Here is a 13,419-nt window from a genome sequence, read left to right on the forward strand (position 1 = left end):
TGTTGCCAAATAATCTAATTAGTCACTGAAAGCTCCTCCAGCTGTTTCTGATTCATACTTTACTTTTACAGCCTTTTGTTCCTCCGTCCCACTTTTTTTGATATGCATTGCTGCAATAACTTTTAAAAATACCTTTTTTTCCTAAATTGTACGGTTTATTAGTTTTAACACGACATGTTTACTGTGTTCCATTGTGAATAAAGTATGGGTTTACAAGACGAGGAAATCATTGCCTTCTGTTTTTATTTAAATTTTACACAACAACCCAAGCTGTTTGGGATTGGGGTTGTCATATTAAATAATAAAACATACGTCTTCATCCTGTGGCCATGATGCCGGGGTTTAATAAGGAAAGGCCAGGAGGGGGTAGATTGCATCACGTTTTAGTCATTCTCTGTCATGGTTACCACAAAAGCCACCGCGGGCCTGAGATTAAACTCCGTCTCCTGCTGGTAACACCACCATCTCCGAAAGGCAAACAAGCCCGGAAACCATGGTGCTCTTTGTCTTTGCGTTAAACCCAGAGGCTGCAGCCCCTCCAAAACATGCCAGCGTGTGCTCGCCGTCTCGCAAACTCCTCATTTCCCAGAGCCGGATCAAGACAAAGCAGACATCCTGACCTCTGGATTACACCAGGGAGACCTCTGAATATTAACCGGAGCCCTGCGGAGCACTGATGAGGTAGAAAAGCAGTTGGAAATACATTTCCGATCAAACTATTCCAAGCAAAAGAACTTATAATTTACTTAATCTGCACTGAGAGAGGACTCAAACTACTTGGTAGCATCTATAGGGTTCGTTACACGAAGATTAAGACTACATGAAGACCTGGGTTAAGGGTTAAGGATTTTCTTTTCTTTTGGTCTTTAGGAGTCTTTCCTCACAGGTTTGAGCAGCAGGCTTCCGTCACGCTCCTCTACCAGGAAACCCAACTCCCTGAGCGCGGAGTAGTCCTCCGGGCCGTGCCGCTCCAGGCCGGCGACCAGCTCCTGGTTCTGCAGGTTGTTCTCCAGGAGGTTCCTGATGGCGAAGATGGCCCACTGGCTAATAACTTGAAGTAGCTGGTTAAGGAGCACAATGCGAGGAATAAATGGTTTTTCCCTCTAATTTCTTATTTAATTGTGTGCCATTCTTGTTACTAATTCTTACATTTACTTTGACTTTATTTTAATACAGTCATGAAGACAAAATAAGTGTCTTTTTGTCGCCTGAACTTTATTTCCTTCCTGCGTTTTAAGTCTGGAGCGCATTCAAAAAAAAGCTGTGGCAATACAACTTTTACAAATCTCTGATTTTGATATTTTTTTCTGCACATGATTCTAAAATAGTTGGGCAGAGTTATGAAACGTTTCAGGTTTGATTTTGTCCCACTCTGAATGGAAATCGGTGCAGGAATTTTGGAGTCACTGTAGTCATAATTTCCTTTAAAATCAACCAGATTCTTTAACAGGGACAGGTTAAGACTCCAGGACAAGTGCTGAATTTTGGTTTTGCATCGTCTTTAAAAAAAGGAACATGAAAATTCCCGGGAAAAGGTTTTAAAAGTAGCTTGAGTTGCTTTATATTCTCAGGAAATTTCAGAACTGATGTTTCAAACTAAAGATTTCTGAAATTGCAAGGACCAAGGCCACCTCTGGGTAAGATTTACACACAAGTTTTCACCACAAAGTAAAGTTTTAAGTCATATTAAAGTACTTGAGAAAGTACTTCCCAGGTATTTTAGCTGCTATTAATCTATGCAGCTGTAGGTTTGTGATCTGGAGCCTAAGACATTGAAATTTCTCCAGATTCCTTGAAACATAGATTTATATTCAGAACTCTAGAGGCGGAAAGACACAAATCTTTCTTTAGAGAACTTTTATTTTTTTAATGGTTTACTGACTTGCTCATAGATTTACAGGTAATCTGGTGAATCAACCTCTAACTCGATCCCTCTGCACGTCTTCGCTACTCATAACATTTATATTTTTACCAACCGCCTGGTGACGTCACCTGTTTTAAACCTCCCATGTTGTTTTTAGCTCCATCCCAACTCGTTCTGACACGAGCTGGTGCCCTGAAAAATCAACAGGGATCATCCTCAACCCATGAGGTGTCCAGCTGTGCAATTTTGACGTTTGTACGTTACACGGTTGCACAGTTAGAGCAAAGACAAGGTTGCCTGTGACCTTGACCTCTGACTGTGTGACCTTGAAATCCATAGGGATCATCTTGACCCATGAGATGTCCAGCTTAGTCGTTTGATGTTCCTATGTTACACGGTTGCAGAGTTAGAGCATAGAAAAGGTTTTCCTCAAAGGGGTACCAGTGACTTTGACCTATGAGCCTGTGACCTTGAAATCCATAGGGATCATCCTTGACCCATGAGCTGTCCAGCTGTGCATTTTGACATTTCTATGTTAAAGGGCCATCATAAAAAGGAAGCTACAACAATTAATTTACATTGAAATACGTTATTTGTGTTAATCTGATATTTGTCCAGCCTCTTGGACTTAAAAATAAAAAAGACCTTTCAGACAAAAGTGGACTGCTTCTACGAAAGACGTTGAGACATTTTAGGGAAAAGGATACAGGGATTGCTGCTGTCTATGTTGCAGTTGTCCAAGATGAGCGGGATGCCTTCGAGTTCTCTCACCTGAAGAAACAAGCTCAGTTAGAAACAGAAAAAAACTGGAAGTTACGCTAAAAAAATGGTGTCGTACGTGATATCACGGGATGTTGAAAGATCCTGTAGGACGTGTGACTGCTTCAGGATGACTCTCAGCTACTACCATACCAAAATGGATCTCAATATCTGTAAAACCGGTTGAGTTTCGCTAACGGACTGACAAGCGAACAGAGACAAAAGCAAGGTGATGAGGCGACTGAAAGTCCCCCGTAGCGGGCACATTCAGAGCGCAGTATTGGGTTGTTGTATCAAAAGTTGAAACCTCCTGAAAAGAGCTGAGAAGTGAAACCGAGCGTCCAATAGCGTCTCGGCATTCCCAGAAAGCCCTGCCGGATAATGAAGCAGTACGGTGGTGCGTTACAGCCTGGGTTGTTCCTAATAGAGACAGATTTGTGGAATGTTTGTGGGATGGCCACCCTCAGCTGGCCTCTCTGTAATATTTATGGATGCTGATCTGTGGTCTGTCAGTGGTCAGAAATCACCCAGTATCTGTTTTCACCAGGAACTCTTCCAGTAAACCAAACGCCGCTCTCTTCACCTCTGGCAGAGATTGTAATTTAAGACGTGCATGCGAGAAAAGCGCCGAACGAACGGCTCGTACTGGGCTGAAGCCGGGGGTCCGCTCGCTCGTTATTCCTGCCTTTATGGGTTTGGACGTATTGTAAGCAAGTTCTGCTCTGAATGCGGACCCGGGCACTCGCTGCGCTCAGCGACTGTGTTTCTCTGACAGCCTAAATGAGTGTTTTGTTTTCTGAAACTCAGCACTTTGTCTTGTTCTGTTGCTCCTAAGGGCTGTTTGGAGGGAAACCACAAACAAAGACAAGAGTTAAGCCTATAGAATGAGACACATGATGAAGAGCAGAGCTCACCATGTGCTGCTTTTAGACCAGCACTGATGCTCTGGAGTGGATGAGAGGCTTTCCTGAGGACACATCAACATTATATGAGTTTCAGAGTTGAATTTTAGAACTAAAAGTTATGAAAACTGGAGGCAGAATGTACAGAAAAACACGTGCTACGGGTTTTCATTCTCACCCCACGCCGAAGGTGGAGGGTGAGGAAAACACTGAAACTTTGAGAAGGCAATCACTGGGTGTGCATCTACAACTGATTAACCTTTGGAGCCAACTCTTTTGAAAATGGCCGTCACAGCTAAGGAACCTGCAAACACAAGAGTAGTACGAACGTCTGTAAATTATTAGAGAAATCAAAATCCAAACTGTGGCTTCCCTCAGACAAGAATCCTGAACACATTCCTAGACCTGGAGCAGAGAAAAGTTTTTTTTACAAAGGGTTCACCTGTGACCTTGACCTTTGACCCTGTGACCTTGAAATCAGTAGGGATTATCCTTCACACATGAGGTGTCCAGCTGTGCAGTTTGACGTTTGTAAAGTAAACGGTTGCAGAGGAAGAGCATGGACGAGGTTATCTCCAAAAGGGTTACCAGTGACCTTGACCTTTGACCATGTGACCTTGAAATCAATAGGGATCATCCCTGACACATGAGATGTCCAGCTGTGCAGTTTGACAATTCTATGTTAAAGGGTTATCAATGTAGAGTTTGGACAAAAATCGTCTCAGGACCTGCGTATAAAAACAGCTAAAACGTGGTGTGGTAGTAGCTGAGAGTCATCCCTGACATATTCTGAAGGCTAACAGATGATGTAAGATCTCTGTTTAAAACCCTGGCATGTAAAGCGCCGGGCGATAGTTTCATTTCATCAAGAAAACTATGTTAAAGAAAAGCTAAAATCTGTTTTTTTTGGCTACAGCTACATTTAGTTAAAGTTTCTATGGTTGTACAAATTTTAGCTTTTAGCTACTGCTTTGCTACTTTTAGCTACTGCCCTGCTAGTCTGAGTTTTTAACCACCGTTTGGCTAATCTAAACTTTTACGTACGGTTTTACAAATGTTAGCTTTAAGCTGTGGTTTTGCTGCTTTCATTTTAATTGTGACTGTTTTCGGCTGATTCTTCCGGGTGAATGCTTGTTTTAGCTGATTCTCCGCTCAGCCGAACCTTGTCCTGGTTGCTGCTGTGGCCGTGGCTGAGGTTTCCTACGAGTCTGACCAGGTGGGCCTTAAAGCCGACGACAGGAGACTGCGAGGAGGCGTCTCCGTCGCGGGCAAAGGAGGAGAAGTTCTGAGCGGCGCTGAAAATGTTCTTGCTGGCCTTCCCGATGGCGTGCACCTGCGCCAGGAGCTCTGCGAAGAAAAAGGGAAGAAGAAGAAATGTTTGATTGCCTCCGGCGTCTCGGAACGATTTAAAACACCTGCAGCTTTTCTGGTGGATTGTTCCTTTTACCGACGGTGCAAGCCAGAAGGTCCGGGTGGTCCTGCAGGAACATGAACTGCTTGAGGTCAGAGGTCATCTCACACAGGACATCCAGCAGACTGATCACCGTCAGCGCCTCCTGCAGGACCTGCAGGGGATTGCAGCCAGCAGGAAAAGAAGCTAAATGCAGGATAAAAGTATCACTACCTAAAAGCTAAATGTAGCTAAACTGTAGCCGGAAGCTAAGAGTGGCAAACATCCAGCTAGTAGTAGAGGCTAGCCAAAAACTAGAGTATCAAATGTGAGCTAAAACTATAGAAAGGCTAGCTGGTAGCTAAACGTGACAAAAAGCTAACTAAAAGCTGAAAGCATTAAAAGGCTAGATAGAAGCTAAAAGTAAAAATGGCTAGCTAAACCCTAAATGTAAGGTAAATGTTTCAAAAGGCAGGCTTAAAACTATTATTAAAAGTGGCTAAACACTAGCTAAAAGAAGCTAAACACTAGCTACAAATAGCAAAACATGAACTAAAAGCGAAACGTAGCAAATTGGTTGCTAGAGGATAAAAATAGCAAACAACAAGGTGAGCTAAAAGTATAGAAAGGCTACCCATCTACCTGTCTATATCTATAGTACCAAAAGGCTAGCTAAAAGCTGAGAGAATCATAAGACTAGCTTAAAGTAGCAATAGGCCAGCTAGAAGCTAAAAGTCGCAAAACGCTAACTAAAACCTGAAAGCATTAAAAGGTTAGATAGAAGCTACAAGTAAAAATGGCTGGCTAAAAGCTAAAATTAGCAAAAGACTCACTAAAAGCTAAATCTATCAAAAGGCAGGCTGAAAACTATAAGAAGCAAAATGCTAGCTAAAAGTAGCAAAACACAAACTTAAAACGAAATGTTGCAAATCGGTTGATAGAGAATAAAAATAGCAAAAGGCTAATTAAAAGCTAAAAGTAGCAACATGGCAAACAACAGGAAACCAGCCTCAGAGAAGGGCTTCGTTAGCCAATGATCAGGGGTGAAAAGTCAAGTTCGTACGTCGTCGCTGGAAGCAGAACCGGTAGCCAGCGTTAGAACGGATCCGCATCCCTTCTGGAAGGAGCTGGCCAGGAAACGAGCCACGCCAGGGGGGACGCCACATCCCTCCGAGCCCTCCTCCCGTAGCTGAGCGTAAAGCAGCTCCAACAGAGTGACCCTGGAAAAAGAACCCCCACCCAATCACACAACTTCAGATAGAATCAAACACAAGTCTGGCTTTATATGTTCCTCTTTAAGGTTCCATCTGTCGTATGATAAAAAATAAAATCAAGCACCTTTCATGATGGGACATCCCAGAATACATGTTCTCCACCAGAGCTGAAGACTTCAGGAAATGCTGAGTCGCGATGAGAACCCTGGAGACAAACAAACAAATAAATAAATAAACACCAAATTATTACTTTTTCCAAGTGGTAACAAGCAACACCTCAATGCCTAAAATACCGAAAACACATTTGGGCCATTTAATAAAACGTCCTTTAATTTTATTTTATTTGTACAAATTATTGATAATATAATCTATTGTAAACAGTCCTAATGAGTTAAATGATAAAGTTACAAACAACACATTAAATGACGTTACTTGCTTGTTTATTTAAAGTAATATATTTTTGAATTGAAGATACACTATATTGTCAAAAGTAATCGCTCGCCTCCCTTCACACGCTTTTGAATTTCTCAATCCAGAGGGTTTAATCTGATGTTGGCCCACCCTTTGCAGCTATAACAGCTTTAATTCTTCTAAAAAGGCTTTCCACAGGTTTAGGAGTGTTTATGGGAATTTTGACCATCCTTCCAGAAGCTCATTAGTGAGACACTGATGTTGGACAGAAGGCCTGGATCACAGTATCCGCTCTAATTCATCCCACAGCGTCCGACTCTTTGCTCTCGGTGATGGAAGGCTTGGATGCAGCTGCCGCCATGGAAACCGCTTCCATGAAGCTCTCTACACTCTGATCTGAAGACCACATGAAGTTTGGAGGTCTGTAGCTGTTAACTCTGCAGAACGTTGGTGACCTCTGTGCCTCAGCTTCCTCTGAGCCCACTCTGTGGTTTTACATGGCTGAGTTGCCATCGTTCCCAATCGCTTCTTCTTCGTTATAAAACCACTAACAGCTGACTGGAATATTTAGTAGTGAGGACATTGCCTGACTGGACTTATTGCACAGGTGGCATCCTATCAAGGTACCATGCTGTAATTCTTTGAGCTCCTGAGAGCGATCCATTCTTTCACACATGGTTGTAGAAGCAGTCTGCATGCCTAGCTGCTTGTTTTTTACACTTGTAACCATGGAAGTGATTGGAACACCTGAATTCAATGATTTGGATGAGAGAGGGAATACTTTTGCCAATATAGTGTACATAGGGAGTAAAATACGGGAGGTTCTGACCACTCAAACATAAATTCTGCTGATTGGAGTCCATTTGGCAAATACACATTCATGCACTTGTGGGACAGTTTTCCTCACAATGTCCTAAAACTCCAATTTCATCTCATTTGTTAAAATTTTCATTTGCATTTCCAGTCAGTGTTTTAATGGTGGTAGATTTTGGAATTCTGGAAACAAACTTTTTTCCAGAAGAATCACATTTTATGTAATAATAATATTCTCGCTCAATAAATAGACGTCTGAAAGGCAGGTTTGTATTCTTCCAGTCTCAACATGTTTGGAAAGATTTCACACACGGCTGTTTGTACGGAACAATCCCAGCGAGCGTCACAAACGATGTTTAAACTCTCTTACGTCCAGTCCAGGTCAGGCTGGGTCCTGCAGAGCTCCATCACTTTGAGAGCCAGCTGGATGTTCTGCGGCTTCGACAGATCCTCCACTTTGGGTTCATCCAGACACGTGTGGAGAACCATGGAGGCGTAGTTCAACACTTTGTCATCGTCTACGCCGAGCAGCTGGCTGTCAACACACACACACAATGACTGCTGAAACTGAGCTGTTAAAGCTAAAAGAGACTAAATGCAGGCTAAAGGTCAAAAGCAGCAATGCGATAGCTAAAGGATAAAAGTATCAAAACATTAACTAAAAGCTAAATGTAGCTAAAATGTAGCTGGAAGTCAAAAGTAGCAAACAGCCAGTTAATAGTAGAAATGTTTAGCCAAAAGTTAGAGTATCAAAAGACCTAAAACTACAGAAAGGCTAGCTAGAAGCTAAGCGTAACAAAATGCACATAACAGCTGAAAGTATCAAAAGGCAGGTTAATAGGTTTAAGAAACTAAAAGAAGCTAAACACTAGAGAAAAGTGGCTAAACACTAGTTAAAATAAAACATAAACTAAAAGCAAAATGTAGCAAATCAGTTACTAGAGGCTAAAAGTAGCAAACGACTGTAAAACATTTAAACTGTAAAACAGTTTAAATTAGAGACAGATACAATGTAAGAAAGTAGCAATATTCTAGCTAAAGGATAAAAGGATCAAAACACCAGCTAAAAGTAGCAAAACATGAGCTAAAACCTAAATGTAGCTAAACTGTAGCTGGAAGCTAAAAGTAGCAAACAGCCAGCTAAACATAAAAAAAGAAAAAGTAAAAATTTAGAGATTCAGACAGGAGAGGATTTCTTGATGCAGTTTATTTTACTGAATGAGAAAAACACGACTGCAGCTAAAACAAAACTTACAGGAAGACTTCGGGGAAGCTCAGCTGCCAAATCTCATCTTTACCCGTCTGGTTTCCGACTGCGAGGTTTCCAAGAAACTGGATCCCGCACCGAAGAGCTGAGCCACAGAAGCACAGATGGAATACAGATCAGTATTTACAAAAGCCTCGAAAAATGCAGTTTCAATTTCATCTGTGGCTTAACTTTAAACTCACGTTCATACGTGACGTCTTTGCTTTCCAAATCTATGGTCTGAAGGTAACTCAAGAGTTTAAGGGTAACATCAACAAAACCAAGTTCCCTAAATAAGGAAAAAAGATAATTTTGTAAACAAAATATTAGAATATTTTCCTAATAATATAGTATATTTATGACTCTAATGCTACCTAAAACAGTTCAACCACTAGAGGAAATTCAGACAAACTTTGTTGACATACTTTTACCTCCCTATACTATAATATAATGTGAGTGGGACCACCTGAGCAGTCTTTGGTTGCGTGTACTCTGCACACAGGAGTTCCTCTGGGATCTGAAGCACTCGGCAATCATCTGGAGCTGCAAGGTGAAAGTCTGCAGATCCTCACTGCTTCCGTCCTTCTGCAGGTCTTCAAACAACCTACTGAGGACCTTCAGAAGACTGGAGAACGCGTCCTCCTCCACTGCATCCCTGAGAACCCCAAAAAGTACAAATAAAAAGGCCAGCAATGAAAAAAGACAAGAACTAACTTCCTGATATGCAAAACAACCACAGGAAAAAGTGTGGAGTCACTGAAAATAAAGTTGAAAAGCCTAAATGTTTTAACTCAAACACTTTATGATACATGGCCAGTATCACTTAATTAATTGTGGCTTTAAATACAAAAAAATGTTTTTCAAAACACGTATTTAGAGCTGCAAAACCTAGAACTGCAAAGGGACCCCAGTCTGTCAAATGACAGGTGGCTATCCAAAGTTAGCTTAGCTGCTAAGCTAACGCTACATTTTGAATAAAAAAAGCAACAAATAACCCGAGCCGTACCTGTATTCCGCCTCACGCAGAGAATTTGTAAACGTCTTTAACAGCTGCAAATGCTCAGGGCATAGTTTCTCATTCAAAATGCCAGCGAGATTCGCTGAGATGCTCAAACCGTTAGCGGTGGAAGCTGCCATGTTTCCCTGTGTCATTCCTATCGGCGGACTTCCGGTGTTGTGCCGAAAAAAGTACCCCTGCCGCGATAAGCTACTTTGTCCTTCCAGGATAGTTTAATTCACTAATAACTTATTTTAAAAATAATAACGTATTTTTGATAGTAGGTTGAGGAGCCTAATGTTGATAAATAAGTGAGAATTTCGTAGTTGTATCTCTATTTATTGTCCTAAATAGCAAGAGATGCGTAAACGGACGGTCTACAGTATCATAAAAATAACTATAAATTGTGTGACAAAACAATATTTTAGGCAGCTGTGTTTATAAAGTGATAGAAACCGTGATTATTTTATTTTATTTTTTAAAAAACAAGCTCATTGAAACGCTGTTTCAGTGACGCGGGTGCTCTCCCGGCAGGGGTACATTTTCCGGCACAACACCAAAACAGTCTCTAACACGCTATTGGTTGAATCCAGGCTGGAGGCGGAGTCTAAGCATGTGCCGCTGTTTGTACACAGGCCTACAAATTTACATTTAAATGTGACTTTATCAAAATACATGGTTAATAGAAATTGTAAAATACTTTGAATACTTTCACTATTATATTATGTTGCATCATAGTCTGTAATAATTACATGATGAAACTTTTTTGCATAGATGACTCATGCTCATATTGTAAATAATACACATTTTATTAGAGTTAAACTGTGCTGAAAAGGGACCAAATTCACAAATCCTAAAATACAGAAGAGTACCACCAATTGTAAATATTACGCTCGTCAAAAAATTGTCAAAGTCATCAAAATCCAAAGCATGTATCCTCACATAACAATCCTGAAAATGTGTCTAAATTTGGAGCACAAACAAGGTTTTCACAAAGGGGTCACCTTTGACCCCATGACCTTGAAATCAAAAGGGATCATTCCCAACCCATGATTTATACATGTGTGGAGTTTGATATTCCTACGTTACATGGTTGCAGAGTTAGAGCACCTACGAGGACTTCACAAGGTGTTCCACTGTGACATTGACCTTTGAGCCCACAACCATGAAAACAATAATGGATCACCCTTGACCTATGAAGTGTCCAGGTGTGCAGTTTGACATTCCTACGTTACACGTTTGCAGAGTCAGAGCACATACAAAGATTTTACAAAGGGTTCACCTGTGATGGTCATTTGACCCTGCGACATTGAAATCAAGGGGGATCACCCTTGACCAATGAGGTGTCCGCCTGCCCAGTTTGACATGTCAAACTGTTAAAGGGTTATCCATTTAGAGCTCGAACAAGAACTTGTCCACAAACAGATGGGCAGACGGCACCATAACGTATATTTTCTTTAAATTTATAAATTTTTTATTTGCCCCAAATTTATTGATTTTTGAGCGGAACATTCCGTTAAATTAAGCCTCAAATGAACCGATGACTTCAGATAATATCCAGGCCAAATCAAGCTGTGTTTCCATCGGCGACGGTTGAAAGAAGCTCGACGTTAAGACCTGGATATCGAAGAAACAAATATTCCTATTTTAGGAAACCCATAATTCATTTGTTGAGCTGGAAACTCCCTCCAAAGCTGGAAGTGGCGTTCCACGGTGAGGGGAATCTGGGCGGCCGAGTTACAGGAAGAACAGCCCGTCCTTTTCGGATCTCCGACACTCTGGAAACCTCAGCTGGGCTCACTTACAGATGATTGGTTTAGTCTGCCGGGGCGGACAGGCGAGCCGACAAACACAATCAGCACGAGATTTTTTTTTTTTTATTATTCACAGATGCTCGAGCCGTCCGTCAAAACAATGCAGTTAAAAAACAAAAACATAAATTTAATATGGTCGTCAAAACAGAAAACAGGAATCAAACTAATCCAGAGACACATAAATCAACACATATTCTGTTTTAATTTAACTTTATTCAGCTTATGACTCAACATTTACTCATTTAATGTGATAAATTAAAGAACCTTTAAAGTTTGACCTTTTATTTCAGAGCAGCATCAATTTTTCCAAAAACCCACAAACTTTAATTTGTTACTAAACGCTTTTCTGGAAATAGTATTATTACCTAAATAGATAAATAAATCCATAAATAAATAAAGAGATGTAAAGACTAATTTCTCTGATTTTGTGTGGTATTTTAATTTCTTAAAACACTGTGGAAGTTTTATTTACCTTCATAATAACTTCTACTACGTTTAATCTTAAAAATATTTTTATTTAAAATCATTATTTAAGACATTAACAGTATAAACTTAAAAAAAATATATATATTTTTTTATAAATGTCTGACTCTGAAGGACAGTTTGTACCACAACTAAACTATACAGAATCAAAAACATTGTTTCAAGACAATAAAAACAATTTTATTGTCTTGAAACAGATAATTATTTATTCCTATTATGTATCAAACTAAAACGTTTCACAACAATTCAACATATTTTCAGGATTTTCAAATATTCAGTTTAAATTATTCAGTGAAAAATCCAAACAATGTTACGATCTAACTCTATTCTACATTAGCCAATAATAAATATGAAATAAAAGATAATTTATGTCTGTAACGAAGCATTTTCCCCTCAGGGATTAATAAAATATATGACATTGTTCCTGTAAGCAGCATTTATCTTAAAACATGTATAAATACAGCCTCACGGAGGTGATTATAGTATTTTTTTCTTGTTTTTTTAATGTTACTATATAAATACTGACACAAATAAAAGAAAATCCTTGTAAATAATAACCTGGACTGGTTGCCTCCAAAAACTGAAACTGAATTCAGAGTAAAACAAAAACATCTTAAGACCTTCTAGTAGAAATATACAGTATAATACTGCCTAGTATGTACTGAGTACATACCCTGTTACTAACCTGGTACCTTGCGGGTTACGTACCTGATAGTAACTTAGTCTGTATTGGGTACTTAGATGGGTACATACTGTACCAGGGCACATACAGAGTACAGTATATATCTAGTACTTACCAGGTACATAACCTGTACTTAACTGTTACATTCTGGCTACATACTTGGTATGTACTGGGTAAGTACTATACATGGTATGGTGTACTAAGTACTTACCTGCTACATACTGGCTCTACATACCGGGTACTTACTGCTACTTATGCAGACTGAGCTGTATAATGAAGTTACTTGTTACGTACCGTGTATTTACCTGCCACTAACCAGGTATGTATCCGGTACAAATCTAGTACTTACCAGGTATGTAGCATTTTCCTACAGGGCATGTAAAACATACTAACCATGTATGAACCTGGTAGTACCCGGTACATACAGGGTTTTTACCTGGTAGTACCCGGTACTGCAGGGTTTGTACCTGGTAGTACCCGGTACTTAGTAACCGGTAAGTACCCGGTACATACAGGGTTTGTACCTGTACCTGGGTACTACCAGGTACAAACCCTGTATGTACCGGGTACTTACCGGTTACTAAGTACCGGGTACTACCAGGTACAAACCCTGGTAGTACCCAGGTACAAACCCTGTATGTACCGGGTACTTACCAGTTACTAAGTACCGGGTACTACCAGGTACAAACCCTGCAGTACCGGGTACTACCAGGTTTAAACCCTGTATGTACCGGGTACTACCAGGTTCATACATGGTTAGTATGTTTTACATGCCCTGTAGGAAAATGCTACATACCTGGTAAGTACTAGATTTGTACCGGATACATACCTGGTTAGTGGCAGG

General features: G+C 40.4%; 1 protein-coding gene across 1 annotated transcript; it reads right to left on the minus strand.

Annotated features, from left to right (window-relative positions):
* Positions 1-865: 865 nt before the first annotated feature.
* Positions 866-9,765, minus strand: atxn10 (ataxin 10). Its single transcript, XM_017424845.3, has 11 exons — positions 9,606-9,765; positions 9,066-9,254; positions 8,803-8,888; positions 8,609-8,705; positions 7,724-7,888; positions 6,254-6,334; positions 5,979-6,135; positions 4,973-5,090; positions 4,688-4,872; positions 2,572-2,635; positions 866-1,051 (listed from the first exon to the last, which is right to left on the minus strand). Exons 1-11 carry the CDS (start codon positions 9,749-9,751, stop codon positions 867-869), a joined length of 1,473 nt encoding a protein of 490 aa, XP_017280334.2. The 5' UTR covers positions 9,752-9,765; the 3' UTR covers position 866.
* Between the last annotated feature and the right edge of the window lie 3,654 nt (positions 9,766-13,419).

Source organism: Kryptolebias marmoratus, linkage group LG18 (assembly GCF_001649575.2).
Source record: "Kryptolebias marmoratus isolate JLee-2015 linkage group LG18, ASM164957v2, whole genome shotgun sequence".
NCBI lineage: Eukaryota > Metazoa > Chordata > Actinopteri > Cyprinodontiformes > Rivulidae > Kryptolebias > Kryptolebias marmoratus.